The sequence below is a fragment of the Molossus molossus genome, unplaced genomic scaffold (assembly GCF_014108415.1).
Source record: "Molossus molossus isolate mMolMol1 unplaced genomic scaffold, mMolMol1.p scaffold_m16_p_2, whole genome shotgun sequence".
NCBI classification, from domain to species: Eukaryota; Metazoa; Chordata; class Mammalia; order Chiroptera; family Molossidae; genus Molossus; species Molossus molossus.
Genome location: NW_023425355.1, coordinates 55,207,817 through 55,225,450, shown reverse-complemented (window position 1 = coordinate 55,225,450; position 17,634 = coordinate 55,207,817). Strand labels below are relative to the sequence as shown.

General features: G+C 32.7%; 1 protein-coding gene across 17 annotated transcripts in view; it reads right to left on the bottom strand.

The window, feature by feature from the left end:
- STAG2 (stromal antigen 2) overlaps nt 1–17,634 on the bottom strand; it is a 150,394-nt gene that overhangs the window by 21,441 nt on the left and 111,319 nt on the right. For all 17 annotated transcript variants that reach the window (XM_036270843.1, XM_036270842.1, XM_036270841.1 and 14 more), the window contains 9 exons: nt 16,928–17,131; nt 15,176–15,246; nt 14,795–14,882; nt 14,622–14,702; nt 12,643–12,735; nt 8,796–8,970; nt 6,173–6,312; nt 4,159–4,260; nt 1,814–1,962 (listed from right to left, as the gene is read on the bottom strand). In XM_036270843.1, the coding sequence (XP_036126736.1) occupies nt 1,814–1,962; nt 4,159–4,260; nt 6,173–6,312; nt 8,796–8,970; nt 12,643–12,735; nt 14,622–14,702; nt 14,795–14,882; nt 15,176–15,246; nt 16,928–17,131 (1,103 nt within the window). The remainder of the gene's footprint in view (nt 1–1,813; nt 1,963–4,158; nt 4,261–6,172; nt 6,313–8,795; nt 8,971–12,642; nt 12,736–14,621; nt 14,703–14,794; nt 14,883–15,175; nt 15,247–16,927; nt 17,132–17,634) is intronic.

Below are 17,634 nucleotides of genomic sequence, written 5' to 3'. Positions count from 1 at the left end.
ATAAAAAGGCTATAATGTGAGAATAAGCAAACATATTTACATTTTATGCCACTGTTAGTTTCTTTGAAACAAAACAAAAATACACACTGGCACACAAAGGCACCAGCTAGTCCCTAAATATAATGTGGTTTGGTACATCTATATTCTTTTCTTGGTTGTCTCTTCCATAGAAAATAACCCAAATGCTCTCACATAATGACGAATACACATTTTCCATATTTTTTAAGACATAAAAGAGAACTACTATAACACGAAGGACTAACTTAAACTTTTTAAAAATCCTCACCTGAGGATATGTTTTTATTCTTTTTCTTTTTTAGGGAGAGAGGAATGGGGGGGGGAGACATCAATGGGTTGCCTCCTTTATGCGCCCCAACCAGAAATCAAATCTGAAACCTAGGTATGGTGCCCTGACTGGGAATTGAACCCTCAACCTTTTGGTGCATGGGATGATGCTCCAAACAACTGAGCCACCCGGCCAGGGCAGTATTAACTTTAAAATATAATTAAAGACTATTTGTAATGACCCATTTAAGAATTAAGTTTAAAAATTAAACTCTACTCAGGGCTCATTTTAACTATATTTATTTAACATTAAATACCTCTATTAATCAAGACAACAAACCAACATTATACTCTATCAAAAATGTGGCCCTGCGGTATGGCTCAGTAGATAAAGCGTCAACCCTTGCACCAAAGCAATGCGGGTTCAATTCCTGGTCAGGGGCGTGTACCTGGGTTGTTGGTTCAATCCCCAGTCTGGGTCAAGGCATGTGCAGGAGGCAACCAATCAATATTTCTCTTTCATATCTCTCCCACTCTCCATCCCTTATTCTCTCTCTAAAAACCAATGGAAAAAATATCCTTGGGTGAGGATTAACAAAAAATATTTTAAAAAATTTAAAAGTAACAACGTAGAATAATCCAGATGAAAATGGGGAGGCAAAAAGGAAATAACATATTACTTCTCAAAATAATTACTACATATGTGGTCCATACCTACTTAAAAGTATCATCCAGTCTATTAAAAGGCATAATAAGAAATTTGAGACTTTTAGGGCAAAGTGAAAGGAAAAAAGTAAAGTTGGAAAAGGTATGGGATTAACTTAAAACAGCAAAATCATTTCTGTAGGGAGACATTTAATACTGTTATAACTAAATAAGCAAGACAAGTAAAAGAGACACAAATAAAACAGCTTTCAATGAAAGAGCCCAAACCTCTTGATTTTCCCAAATAAAAGGGAAAGGGTATTACTATTCACTAGTTGGTTATGTTAGAGGTCTGAAGTATACTCATACTTAAAAGTATAATTGATCACTAAATTACATGCCCCAAATAAAGTTAGATGATTTCCAATTTTTGTAACACAAAGGAAATAGGCAGACAGAAAGAAGGTTGTGGCTCAAAACAAGAGAAAAGGTCATACGATATAGAGAACAAGAAAGAGAAAGAGAAAACTTGAAATCAAGGAATCAAATCTCAAAAATTTCTCTAACTAAAAGGGAAATTATGACAAACGCTATTAAGAGACATTATAACATCTGATGAATATATGCTGCTTTTCTTCACATAATGTATAACGATTTTGTATGGTTTGAATTAAAGCAAAGACTTTCTATGAAAGGAGATTTAGTCTCAACTCATGTGTTAATTGACATAGCACTATAACTGGTTAAAAGAAGAGATATGTTACAGATTTGTAAACAAATAATTAAGCATCAATTGAATTTAATTGTTCTAAATAAAAGAGCTGGATTTTTAAATTTTCATGATTAAAAAACAGGAGAAATGAGTAAAATATTTGGAGATTACTTGTGCAGCATAGCAATGGCCTCTCTCGTTTTCAACTGATCGAGTCCAAAAGTTAAAGCAAAACGTCGAGCAAGTTCTTTTATACCGCTGAATGTTGAAGATGATCTATCAAAATTATAGCCATTTTCCTGTATCATTTCATTAAAAAGCTGTTTAGAAAAGAAGAAAGCAAGCTTGTTAAAAATTTTTGGTAACTATGGATCATTAATATCTTTTAAAATAATACATTTTCTACTTAAAATATACTTATATAATAGGCGATCCTTAAGTGAGGCATTTTATTTTATTCAAAAACAATGATTTTTAAAAACACATGATACAAATGACCAAAATTGTAGCACTTCCTATATTCACACTAGAGATAGTTATTGAGATTAGAAACTCTTTAGGTTAGTTATGGCAGAATTCTACCTTGTTGGAATTAACTTGATGTTAACACAGCATATAAAAACGTAAAAAGGAGCCCACTTAATTATTAGGCAACTATGCTGTGCTATTTACATTTAAATGATGAATCTCACATCAAAACTTTCATCATTAAGTAAGCAAAACAATATGCAATTTTTCAACTACTTAACTGACAAGCTGTTAAACAGATAATGGATACTACCACTCATAAGAATACAGTGTAATGAGCACTCTGATCTATTGGGAACATAAACTGAGATAACCTCCCTTTCTATAGAGCAATCTGGCAAAATGTAGTGAAAGTTTGCTAAGCAATTCTAATGATCAGACTTTATCCAAAAGAAATAATATTACTTGTGTAAAATATATAAGTACAAAAATGTTTGGTTTAGTGCCATTTATAATGTCAAAGATTGCAGCAAAACAAACAAACAAAAAAAACCTCAACATCAAACAAGAAGAGATCTATGGTCCCTCACAGTGGTTCTCAACCTTCCTAATGCTACGACCCTTTAATACAGTTCCTCATGTTGTGGTGACCCCCAACCATAAAATTATTTTCATTGCTACTTCATAACTGTAATTTTGCTACTGTTATGTCTTAGGCAACCCCTGTGAAAGGGTCGTTTGACCCCCAAAGGGGTCGCAACCCACAGGTTGTGAACCACTGCTCTATAAAACGGAATACTATACAGTCATTTTAAATATTGATGGAAGAATTTAATGGCATGAAAGCGTACAGAATGTGTTCATATGAAAAGTTCAGACTTGAAAAATAGAATGCACAATGACTTAATTTTGTAAAAATAAGATTTCATATAGGGATAAAAAAAGACTATAAAACTAAAATCATTATTAAGTGAAAAAAATTAAGGATAAATTGCATGTTTTCTAGTTGCTATATTTTTCTAAACTTTCTACAACAAGCAGTTATTATTTTATAACAAAAGAAGTTATTTAAATGCTACCTTTAAAACCTTTTAAATTCTATTAATTTTAATGAAGAATATGCAAAGATTAAGAACTTTCATACCTAGGTTTCTAAAAAGCAAGAAGAAAGTTTATTAAATTGAAATGGGTTATGTTTTGCATGTACTTGGTCTCTAGAGACAAAAGCATACTAAGCAAATGATTTTTACCTAATTAAAATTGTCTTGCTACTGCCAAAATGAAAATGACTAATGAATTTTGATAAGACTGATACTCATTAAAATAAATATAAAAATATACAAAGAGAAAAGTAAAATTCACCTAAAACCTACCAAAGCAAGTTAACTACAGCTAACATTTTAGTGATTATTTTTCCAGGTAGACATAGAGATATGTATAATTTTATAGGGATGCTGTACTCTAATCGTTTTTACTTTATTTTCAAACCATATATATTGTAGAAACCTTTACACATTAATGAATGCAGACCTACTTAAAACTAATTTTAAGTGCCATATAACAAGCCATTGCAGAGATATACTATATAATATATTAATCTAATATCTTATTGTTTAACATTAGGATTACTTCTAATTCCTTGTTACTATAAACAATGTTGCCATGTACAATCTTATATACTCATTTTTGCAAACTTGTCCTATTTCTACCTTGGATAAATTTTTCAAAATAGAATTGCTGCCTGAAATTGCATACACATTATAAATTCTGACAAATGCTGCTAAATTGCTTACCAGGAAGGTTGTAACAATATATACTGATGATAGTACCTATGTCCCCCATACCTTAGATAGCTATAGTTTTGCCAAACTTGCCAGTCTGAGAGGAAAAAAAAATTATCTCACTTGCATAATGTCTACTAGTAAAGTTGAGTATCTTTTATTTCTACTTTTATGAATTGTCTATTCTCCTTTATCCACAGTTACCTTAAAAACTATTAATTGTTAATTGTTTACACCTAAAGCTGGTACTGTTAACTAATGTCTTACCTGTTGCAAACTGAGAATAAGGGTCTTTGCGCATTGAATTTTGTCTATCTGCCTTGTTTTACTCATTGTTTCTTTGATGATATCTCCATAGTCATTGTAATACTAGGAAAGAAATTTGCACAAATTAGAGTTTTATCTTTTAAAACTATTGGACAATAAGACTAATTTTAGGTTAATCACGTAATATGTCACAAAGTAAGTATTTGGCTAAAATCATGTCTTCAAAGACACAAAAGAAAGTTACCAAAACTTTAAGATAATTTCTAAGCACACAATTCCTAACTTAAGTAAACTGAGAAATATCAGACAGTTAAGATCTAATCACATTAAGCTCTAAACTTGGTTTTAAGGAAGAATGGTATAAAACAATAATTGGGCTATGCAGAGATTCAGAAACAGTACAAAGTATATAAACAAAGTTCTTATGTTCTTTATGAACTATTAAGATAATGAATATAACACAGTTACTTTCATAATGTACCCCTTGCTACTAGGATACAGTCCATGTACAGTTTCCAAGTTTATTAATTTGGCTTATGCAAACTAACAGTCTGTTAAGATTCAAAAGAAAACTGATTGTAGGTAACATTTAAATCACACATTGCACATGAAAAGTTTTTCGAATATAAGATTGTTTCAGAATGCATAAAGAACAACTATTAGAGATAACAGGATAACCATCTTCCTATGACTAATACAACTGACTCGAATCTAGAATACCTAACTCTAAAGTCTCAAAGTGCAAAACTTACAAAATGATTTCATAAACCTTAGTATAAAAAATATTAAATTATCATGCCTAATAACTTAGGTTCCAAAGTAAATTATAATGGTGCTAGAGCTCCATGATGTAGGAAAGTATTCCGAAGAGAATTAACTAGGTTTTTTGTTATTTTTTATCCTCACCCAAGGATATTTCTCCATTGACTTTTAGAGAGAGTGGAAGGGAGGGATGGAGAAAAAGAGAGAGGGAGAAACATCAATGTGAACAAGGCACATTGACTGACTGCCTCCCCCATGGGACCAGGGATCTAATCTGCAATCCAGGTACTGCCCTTGACCGAAAAACTGAACCTGAGACCCTTCGGTCCTTGGGCTGACATTCTAACTGCTGAGCCAAAGAGGCAATGGCAAGAATTACTAGGTTTTGACAAATTTATTATATATTTTATTCCGTGAAAGCAAAAGCTCAAAAAGTTTATTTATAATTAGATTTTACTTGAGAAAGGATTAAAGAAAAAATCTTACCATATTTAGTCATTCCGTTAGTATAATTTACCATATCCTTTATATTACTACATAAAAATTAGAGAATTTCACATATTTATGAAAATTGTGAATAGCCTACTCTGAATCAAATCAGATTTTGAGACCCTAAAGGAACCTTAGCTATCACAGTAGAACAGATGAAGAAAGGCAGGACACAAAAAGTATTGTTACAAGTTGCAGAGTCACCAAGCCAAAACTATACCATCTAAAACAAGGGGAAGCACACCATCGTGTTGTCTTAAACTAAATCACAAAAATTTCTAATAGTGACAGTTAACATAAGACAAGCTATTTCCAATATCCTGAATACAAATAAACTTAATAAATTTAAATTGCCCATTATAATGGAGGAATAGAGGTATGAGAAAATGCTACTGAAAATGTTAAATATTTTGAGAGCTTTCTTTTACACTAGGAAAGTAACTTACTATTTAAAAATTCAATGACAATCGCCCAGCCAGTGAGACTCACTGGTTGAGTGTCAAACCATGCACCAAGAGGTCGCAGGGTCAATTCCAGGTCAGGGCACACGCCGAGATTATGGGCCCAATCCCAGTGGGGAACATGTAGGAAGCAGCCAATTGATGATCTCTCTCATAGATATTTCTCTCTCTCCCTCTTCCTTCTTCTAAAAATCAATAAAAAAATTAAAAAAAAAATGCAATGACAATCAAGCATAAAAGCCAATGTCACATTATCTTTTAAGCATTATAAAATATCTTGCTATCCACTTTTCAGACTTTACCTTCATATACTGCTTGAAGATATCTGCAGCTGTATTCATCTCCACAACAGTATATACAATTAGCTTACAAAATGCTGCAAGTAAATTTCTCCTTTTGTGCAGAGCTTCGATTTTACTGGCTTCATCCTCCTGCTGACCATCTGAAGGAAAAGTTCCCAATATTAAACAATCTGTATTTTAATTCAGCCATATATATATTTTTAATTCTCAGTATAAAAATACCTTTATTTGAGAGAATTTCAAAAATAATGAAAAAAATTTAAATAAAATTTAAAAAATTATAATTACTCTCAATATCTTAATGAATGACCAGCCCATTCATTCTAATAAACAAAAATTGTGTGAACTCAAATAGTCAAAATGCTGCTTGGTGAAGGTGGAACAGGAACAAGTAGAATGAGTCAGAGGAATTGAGGTTTAGTCAGGCTAGGCTTGCCTAACATATACTTCCCTAATAAGATACAAGGAGATCTACATATTCAACGTCTGCTGGTTACGACATTTGTTCCCTGGGGGCAGCCAATCTCAGAAATTTTCCAATTCCTTCCAAGAATGATCCTCCCCGCCAACTCTTACTGATACATACTTCCTTTATCCATATTACATATATACTCAGTTAGACTGGCCTAGGAACCACTCTGTCTTTTAAGAAGACATATGTTCATATATTTCTGCTCTTGTCCATTATGTGAGATCTTGACATTCAGTTATCAAGGTGACAGACTACATCCTCCATGTACTGACAAAGGATTGTTTGTAATTATTTAATAATGAAAATAAAATTGTGATAAAGCCTTTTACATAAAGCTATGTAAAGAATTTTCCTCTGGACAATTTTTACAAATGAAGTTATTTTAAGAAAACCCACCTTAAACTGATTTACATTTCTTTGGTTATTAGTGAAGTTTTTATTTAGCCATTTATATTTCCTATTTTGTGATGCATTATCCTGTCAGGTCTTCAATGTAAGATTCCCAATATAAAATTTTTTTATGTGTGTAAAAGAGAAATGCTCTTTTATTTTTTAAATTTTTTTTCTTTATTGATTTGAGAGAAAGCGGAAGAGAAAGGGAGAGAGCATGTGCCCTGACCGGGAATCAAACTGGTGACCTCTTGGTGCATGTGTCAATGCTCAACCACTGAGCCACTGGCCGGGCTAAAAATGCTCTTTTAATAAGTGTTTATTTTACTCTGTCTCTGATAATCCTTGGTAACTGCTAATAAGTTAAAACCAAATATTAAGAATAGAAATTTCAGACAGATCATCAGAAAAAGTTTTTATCACAGTGCATATTCCAGAACAACAAAGCATTTGCTTAGCAACCTAAAACATATTGTTTACTTTTTTACAATATTACACTGAATAATAAGGTAGCTTTTCCTTAATGACACTGTGATTATAACAGATTTCTAAACAAAACTGTTAATATTGCTCTCTGGACCTAGAGATATACAGATTTTCCTCCCCTTGGAGACTGAATTACCGAGATATTAAGAATTTTGAACCCTGTCTAGAATTACATATATATATTTAAACGTTGCATTACAGTGACATGTCAGTTTCTGTATGGATACACACACACGGATGTTATACTGTCCTTCAAATATACCTTCAAATTTAAAACAAACCCAGAAATAAAAAAGAAGGTAAAGGGACTGAGAAGTACAGATCGGTAGTTAAAAACAGTCATGGAAATGTCAAGTACAGCAAAGGGAATACAGTCAATAATATTGCATTAACAATGTGTGGTTCCAGGTGGGTACTGGAAATATCCGGTGAACACTTTGTAAAGTATGATTGTCAAACCACTACACTGTATACCTGAAACTGATGCAAAATATTTATTAAATATAAACTGTAACTAAAAACATTTTAAAATAAAAATGTAAAAAACAATAAATTATATACACCACACAAAGAAAAATGGATAAAGGCTATATTAAAAGGCATTTCAGGGCAAAAAATAATAAAATGTCATTAAGTATTTGAATTAAAAAAATAAAATAAAAAAAAAACAGAAAGAAGCCACCAAATAGTATTGTTTTTGCATGACCTTTGCTTGCCATAAGGTACTGTGTATGCAAGGCTGGTTCTATTATTTTCCTGTGAACATTCTGTACTGTCCCAGACTTTTACAGAATAACTTCAAACACTGAGATATTAGATAGTTTAATACCCTCACTAAAATATAAAAACCTATTTTATTAAAGTATACAACAAAAATGTCACTTAAAGAAACACTTTATACTGCTCAAATGACCTGAATACTGGTATTACCAATGATTAAGAGAAAGAGAGAATAAATTTCATTGAGTACCTATATGCCCAGGCACTTTGATCAATTTAGTTAATTCACACAATTCTGTAAGGTAGCTATAAATTAGAAAAGCAGGCTAAAAGCTAGTGAGAAGCAAAGATCTGACTTAAAAGCCTATGCTGTGTAATAATCACATTTTCTTTAGAATGTTGTCAAAAATGAACACAAATGTGCTGGAACACGTATCTGTGTTTCATGTTTTTGGGAATAAAAGATCAAATAGTAGTACAACACTTTATAACATTGTTACATAATTTGATCTATGGTAGATATACAGATTTAACAAAATGCTAGCAAAAAATTACCTGCACTGTTATTATCATCATCCTGTTCAATGAAGACATGATCCAGAATAAAGCTAAGCAACTCAGACTGCAATGAAGAATCAGGAGTGTAAACTAATGGCTCTAACATGTCACGCCCTCCTGACATAATCTGATGGCTGAAGATCATCAAAATATCACATAGTATAGTGAAGGCCTATTGAAAAAAGGACAACACACTGTAAATCAAGGTTTCTTACCAACTGCCACACACTTAACAGAAATAAAATCCAACTTTCTATATTTGGAACTCTTACGGAAAATCAATGTATACCATTTTCCTAAGATTTTAAAGCTGATGATTGTTAATTTCTATAATAATGACTACTAATATATACATCATGCTTTACTAACTCAAAGGTAATTTCACAAATATTGTTTTATTTTTAGCAACTTTATGTGACTTGTGTAATATGGTTTATCTCTTCCCTGCCCCCCCACTCTCTTCTGAGGATTGTCAGGCTGTACCCTACTTCCACGACCCTGTTCCTCAGACTGTTATGTTCATTATATTCCACAAATAAGTGAGATCATGTGATATTTGTGTTTCTCTGCTTGGCTTGTTTTGCTTAGGATAATACTCTCCAGAACTTATATGCATGTACGCATAACCGATGGACATGGACTACAAAGCTGGGAACAAGGTGGAGGGGGATGGGGAGGAGGGTGTCCAGGGGAAAAAAGGAGAAACATCTGTAACAAAAATAAATTATTAAGTGACTTGTGTAATATGCTAACATTATCAAAACACACACTCAGGACTTAACCTCAGGTTTTCTAATTCCAAATCCTACACTCTATAATATACTACAATACCTTGTGGTATACATTCTCAAATATGAAATAGTGCATGAATTTGGAACCATTCTTTTCTTCTATGGGAGAAAAGCATGATACCAAGGAGATGAGTATCTCACAGAAGATTTTTTAGAAGAGGGACCACAAAGTTTATGGTACTTTTTAAACACTCTCATTGTCAATATTTGTGGTGCTTAAGTAGATAAAAACATAACCAAGTATGGGCTGCTTACTACAAATCAGGCAAACCTGATAGTATCATAATAAATTTAAAGCTAAAGTTGCATCTCAAGGAGCTTAACAAAACTCTACCAGGAGTTTTTTTTGTTTGTTTGTTTGTTTTTTTAAAGTTTATTTATTTATTTATTTATTTTTATCCTCACCCGAGGACATTTTTGCATTTTTTGTTCAGACAGAGCGGGAGGGAGAGAGAGAAACACCGATGTGAAGGGACACATCGAGTGGCTGCCACCCGCACGACCAACCAGGGCCGGGGACAAATTGCAACCGAGGTACGTGCCCTTAGCGGGAACTGAACCCGGGTCTCTCTGTACCGCAGGCCGACGCTCTAACCGCTGAGCCAAACCGGCCAGGGCTCTACCAGGAGTTTTAAATGGAGTTAAACACTGGTAAAATTAGTCAGAAGGTACCTGGAAAAAGTTGTCTGTTGGAAAGGGATAATGAAAATATAATTTGAGGATCATAATGTCAATAGGAAATTACATTTAAAGGAAGACTACCGCTAGGAACACAAATTATAATACAGTTTTACCTTTTGGGAACTAACCACATTTACTTTTTTTCTCTTTACTTTTATGAATTTACCGTGTCTTTCGGTCTCTTCTTATTTTACACCTATAGCAACAATTTATACCTATCTGGATATGAGTTTACAAAAACTTTTGCAACACACACAGTAATAATATAAAGCTGTTTGTTAAGTGTGGTGATATTTATTAATCAGGTGAACTGGCAGGTCGAATGAGCTGTCCAGGACATAGTCCTAGAAGCTTGTTAGGAAGACTGCACACACACTAATGACAAAACCATCTTCAAGACCTGAACAACAAATTAGATAAGGAATTATGTGTTAACACTATAAAAATTAGAGAATATTAAGCTGAATATCTTGGTGGCATAAGAAAATATTCTGTGTATATAGTTTATATCAGTGAATATTTCATTAAAATCCTACTCTAAGAATTTAACTCTAACCTCAATTTACTACCTTCAGAAATGTCATTCCTTTCATATGAATTATAGAGATGAAAACTGAATTTCCAAAACCTTTATTGCTACAGTACAAAATTATATACTTAAAATTGGACAGAATTCAGCAATGTAATAATTGTGGCAATATACTTTATACACTTTTGTAGGAAATGCAAAATCCAGTAATTGGGTGTTGGCCATTTAATAAATTCCAATTTATTTGTGCCCGAGCATGTATGTATGGGAGGGACAAAGGGAGTTGGAAATAAGAAGAAAAATAAGACCAAGAGTTAGGTATTAAATAAAATTTTAGCTAAAACAATCCAAATGCATTTCTTTAATATTATTATTATTTTTTTAATCCTCACCCGAGGATATTTTGCCATTTATCTTCAGGTAGAGTGGGAAGGAGAGAGGGAGGGAGAGAGGGGGAGGGGGGGAGAGAGAGAGAGAGAGAGAGAGAGAGGGAAAGAGACAGAACTATCAACCTGAGAGGGACACATCGACTGGTTGCCTCCTGCACAACCCCAACCAGGGCAAGAGACAACCTGCAACCGAGGTACATGCCCATGACTGTAATCGAACCCGAGACTCATTGGTCCACAGGCCAAAGCTCTAACCACTGAGCAAACCAGTCAGGGTTTAATTTCATATTTAAAAATGAAATAAAGATAATTGACAAACAAAAGCATTGAACAACTTGGTAGCTTCATAGATGGACACCTATATTTGAACAACTTGCTTGGTAGCTTTAAGAAGTAAATATAGCCCTGGCCGATTTTGCTCAGTGGTTAGAGCGTCTGCTCGCGGACCAGAGAGGCCCGGGTTCAGTTCCCGCTAAGGGCACATACCTCGGTTGCAGTTTGTCCCCAGCCCTGGATGGGGCTGTGTGGGTGGCAGCTACTCGATGTTTCTCTCTCTCCGGCTCTATCTGAAGATAAATGCAAAAATGTCCTCGGGTGAGGATAAAAAACAAAAACAAACAAAAAAAAGAAGTAAATATACCTGAAACTAGAACAAATAGTACCCAACATAACACAAGCTGCTGAAAATAGCACTTAAAATGACTAATGGGGCTCTACCCCAATATATACAAAGGCTAAGCAAAATGAAATGGTCATAAAACCTTGAAATCACCATAAGCATTTTGTATCATTATATTTCTTATTAAATTATTATAAAAACATCTATCCCATAAAAGCATTTAAAAATCATATGTCCAAAAAAGATTAATCCTCTATTAGGGAATTAGAGCTAAATAGACTTAAGACTCTTAGGCAAAGGATCAGAACTTATTTTTCAGATGGGAAAACTACCTATGGCATCAGGTAACAATGTTTCCAGAAGGAAAAAGTTGACTGTATTGGAATAACAAGGGTAATATGGGGTGAGAAAGTAATAATCCTTTGAAGGCAGGGAAAGTGATTGCTTGACAAAGTCCACATTAAGAAAAAATAACTTGCACAATCAAGACAGGCAACAATATCAATATCTGTTAATATTCTCAGAGATGAGAAAACTACATGAACCTTTCCTCCCTGAGGCATACTTGTTTTCAGGAACAACATCTGTAATATCATATATTTAATTTGTTTACATGAGTCTGTTTACCAAGGGTGTCATAAAGAAACAATAACGCAGAATAAATACAATGAAGATAATCTATAATGAAATTTATAAACTTCCTATGAAATTAATACATTAATTTATTTTTTGAGCATGGTATATACATGGATGAATATGTTATTTCTACTTTCTGTATCATTCAAATATTTATTAACATTGCTTAAAAAGACTGCTTTCTATTGTATTTACTAACCTGTTCCTTAACAGTAGTATTCACATTGGTCAGGTAATGTTGACATATCTGACAGAACACCCTCATCTGTTTCTTTAAACGCAGCAAGTCCTCCTTGAAAAAATTTCACATTTAAAAATACTGTATAAAAAAACTCAGTATTTAAGATATTTTAAATAACATAAACATCATATACTTAACTATATTAACTTTGCTTGTACATTCAATTTAAATTCTTTATTATTTATCACAAAGGAAAACAAAACCATATGAGACCATTTTTCTTAAAAATCACAACAAATTGTAGTTTAAAAAATATCAGGTGTGTTAATGGATAATATCCTAAGTAGTTTGGGTCCTTCAGAATGAGAAGACTTATCTAACTTTATATATGGCTATCTTTAATAAATCCATTACCTCAGAATGCTTAAAGAGTAAAGTTTTATACTCCATCCTCACTTTAATTTGAAAGATGGGCAAATTATGAATGGAAGAAATTAATTTTAAAAAAAGAACTGCAGCTTTCATTTCTTATGTGAAGGATACTGGTTGTAGTTTTTAAAAACAGAGAAAGACAAAAATCATCTTTGTGGTACTATTCCAATATTTAAAAATTTGTACATGTCTCATAAACTTACATTTAAATGATGAATCTTTTTCTTGTATCTTCTCTATTTCTAAATATTTACCATTTAATTTAAAATAGAAAACCATTCTATAAAATCTTCCACAGTAATTTATTTAAGGCATATTTGACCTATCTTCTGATACTGAATGCCAAATGATAGAATATCAGTACATATTTTATATATGTAATAGACAAGTTAAATAAAAACTGATTTACCTTGAACATTTTATTTGGTGAAAACTACACCCAGCTTCAGCATAAATAATTTTGTATTCAATGACATTCATTTACCTCTTTTCCTTTACTAAAAGTATTACCTTTTCCCCATTTTAATTTTTAACTCAATACTTAAAATTTAGGTGAATAATCACATTTACTAATATGGTCACTGTTCATACTATAAACTTGATCATTCTGGGGTGTTTGACAAAAAATACTCTATGTTAACAATACAACTACATTAATTTTTCAAGGGGGAAATATCCATTTTCAGATATAACAGCATCTTGTGCTTAAAAAAGCTCAGAGAATTCCAAGCATTTAAAATTTTCTTTGGTTTTATAAAAAACAAACTTATTATCAAGAGAATTCCTGGGAGCACCTTTCTACTTACTAGATGGAGTACTGCCTGATTAATTTATTATTGAATAAAGCCAACTAGATCTTATTTTTTATTTAAAAGAGAAAATCCCTTTATAAACGAATTCTATAACTTCTAAATACTGTTTAATATTTAGTAATACATGCCCAAATAGTATTTAAGGCAACATCTACTACTATAAGTACAATGTTTCAAGCTTCCAATTTACAAATGGAAAGGCAGTACTGCTTAGTTCAGTTATTAAACAACACATCAAGGATTACCATTATGGATAAAATTTTGAAAGTTCTAAGACATGGTAGCTGGAACATTACACTCAACCAGAAAGTGATTTATCAATCTGGAACATCACTAGGGAGATCCTGCGTATAAACAAGGTGATCCTAAAACAATACCAAGGCAACTGATTTGTTATCATCCGTTTATGTAATCCAATAGCTTCATCTGTTGTTTCAAAGGCTCTTGGTCATCATTACAAAATCTATATTTCCATTATATACACAATACTTGAGAATAATATGGGAACCCATAAATTGTGCCACCTTCAAATGTGAACATTTTCTTATTTTAAATTGCACCCCAAAGCAAAACAGGTTTTCAATCAAGACGCATCAAACTACAAATATCACTTATTTTTAAAAGTATACATGCCTAAATCGTAGATCAGAAGCAAGACTTCATTGAAAAAAATTGGCCTTATTAAATGCTTAAGTGTGCTGAAAACAGTTAATTATGTTAATTGAATAAAAACTTCACTGAATGGCCACAAACCTTTGTAGAGCTGCTTTCAGTTATCTTTGCAAGCTGCCAAAGGATTACATAGTGAGTACACTGCAGTGCGTGAATAACAATCTGTACAAAGAACCAAGAAAATGAAGTTAAAATTAAAAAGTCACAAGTCTTCATTTTCAAAGTCAAGTATTAAACTTATAAATAATAAAAACCTGCTCAGGCATGTCTCCATTTTCAATTCCGGTTTTCAATAGTTTGTAATTACAAGCAAACAAATCCCACTTTGAAAGGTCATGGGCACTGTGAAAAAGAATTAAGTTGTATTAAAAAGTTAAGCTTAATCACATTTGTATTGGACTTTAGTGTTAACAGAATGCTGTTAAAATATAGTAAAATTTTTAACACGTACCACAACAACAAAAATTTTATTTCTTAAAAAGTATGTTAGGATAATTTTTCAAAGATTATCCAATATAAGTAACTTTCCCCCCAAAAGCACAAGAAATTTAGTAAAGAATCTGACAACATTATAACCTCAAAACATGCAAGTTGCTACAGTTTTAAGAAATCAGAATCTTTAAGATTTAACTTACTTATGAAAAGCAGTGATTCTCTTCAATGTTGACAACACCTGGTATGCATCATCTTCATCAGGTTCTTCACCCTATGAATATTAATAATGTTAATAATATTAAACATTAATAACCACCAAAGTGAAAGACTTCAGGCTACTACATTGGTGATACTACCTTGAAAAGAAAGAATAACCTAATAAAAACCTCATATTAACTGTGGTTAATTCAATTTAGGTCATTCAATACCTAAATCTGGCCAAATTTAAAGTTGTTATAACAGGTACATTATACTCAAGAGAGAAATAGGGAATGGCATTCTCCCTTTTTCCTTTATGTAATCTAGACACAAAACTATGAAGACATCTGTTCTTTCATAGTAATAAATACATTAGAACGATAAAGGAAAATATATTAGAGGACAAGCAAGAGATCATAAAGATAACACCTAAAGGATAAAACCTACACAAGAGAATTACAGCACTCACAAAAGATATATCAGACCAATCACAATTTAGAAAAAAACCTCTCAGTAAGGACTAGACATGCTAATCCTTTCTAGATATCAACTTTGCAATTTACAGTGACTGAAGTTTTTGAAAACATTATGAATCTTAATACATGAAACTTATAAAGTATGTTCAACACTATTCAACTTACTGTATCAAACCCTGTGTCTCTCAAACACTGCTTAGTTGTTTTTAAACTTTAATTTTTCTACAAAATAATTAAATGTAATTTCCAAAACACTGCTTGATTTTAAATTAACTTGTCCTCATAACAATTATATACAGCCAAGAGTAGAGCCATTAAAAATTTTAACTAGCCCTGGCCAGTTTGGCTCAGCGGTTAGAGCGTCGGCCTGCGGTACAGAGAGACCCGGGTTCGGTTCCCGCTAAGGGCACGTACTTCGGTTGCAGTTTGTCCCCGGCCCTGGTTGGTCGTGCGGGGGGCAGCCACTCGATGTGTCCCTTCACATCGATGTTTCTCTCTCTCTCTCCCTTCCTCTCTCTCCCTCCCACTCTATCTGTACAAAAAAAAAAATGGAAAAATATCCTCGGGTGAGGATAAAAAAATAAATATAAATAAATAAATAAATAAATAAAATTTTAACTAATAATGTGATCATTGTATATGAACATATTCGAACCAACTGCCAATTAGGCAAAAATTAGTAAGCATGCAATGTTACACACACACAAAAAGAAAGTTAAAAAATTATTATATTTTATGCAAATCAATTAGACTGTTAAATATATTTCCAGAAATTATAAAAATCACAATAAAAATATAAGTGTGTTTTTGAGTGGCACACTTTAAGCCTCTTTAGAAGTATAAAAGAACAACATCCAAAACGCAAAGATCAAGAGTGGGTATAACAGCAATTCTCAAGGCTTTATAATATCAAAGACCATACACCAAGAAATACCCTACTTCTTGAGACTATATGGCCAGAGGCTAGCTCTACTTTTCTGTCCCATTAACACCTGTTCACTAATAGCCTCATAGTCAACTAAACCCTGGCAACTTCCCAGATCATTTCTTTTAAATAAATTTTTTAAAAAACGTTAGTTTTTTATTCACCTTCTCCAAGTCACAGATTTTTACCACCACCCTATGTTGGTGAAGGAGTAATAGTAGCACGGTGAATCATAGAACAAAAAGTCTGAACATCATTTCAAGATACTGCTGGGGATTATCACGAGGACTGGTTAATAAATCAGTTACTGAAGAGGAAGGGGCCCAACTGACAAAAATATGTGTAATATATACCTCCTGCAGAAAATCTTCAAGAAGCCGGTTAAATTTATCTGCCAACTCGTCTATCAGCTGACTTCTTGAAATATCTACTCTGTTGAAGATGGTAAACTCTTCATTACAGAGTGCATGGTAAGTTTTAGAACATGCTTCCAAAACATCTGTATCTGTGTGCTTCTCTACAATATTCCGGATCTGGCGTAATAAGGCATCCAAATGCTGCAAAATCAAAGTATTTTTCATTAAAACTAATGTACACATGGTAGGTATAAAGCCAACTACACCACCATGGGGAAAAGCTTAAAATAAAATAACTCTACAACAAGTAGGACATACATTTTAAGGTGTTTTTCTAGCCATGGTAAATAAATACACTCACTCACTCATACTTATTTCCTTAACATTAAAAAGAATAATATCACCTATTTCATAGGGTTTTGGTGAGAACTGTAATACATATAAAGAACTTACAACAGTTCCTGGAACACAGTAAAAGTATCCAATGGATATTAGCTACTTTCATTTTGTAATTGTTATTATCCTGTTACCCACCCCAATCTCCATAAATGATCAGTGACAGATACATAATGGCTAGGAATGAGAGCATGGCTGTGAATATGAATCAAACAGAAGCCTCATTAGTGCCATTCTCTATCTAAATCCAACTTATCTAAAATAAAGAAGACGTGAGCGATGTTTCCTTTCACATTAGAAGTTATAAA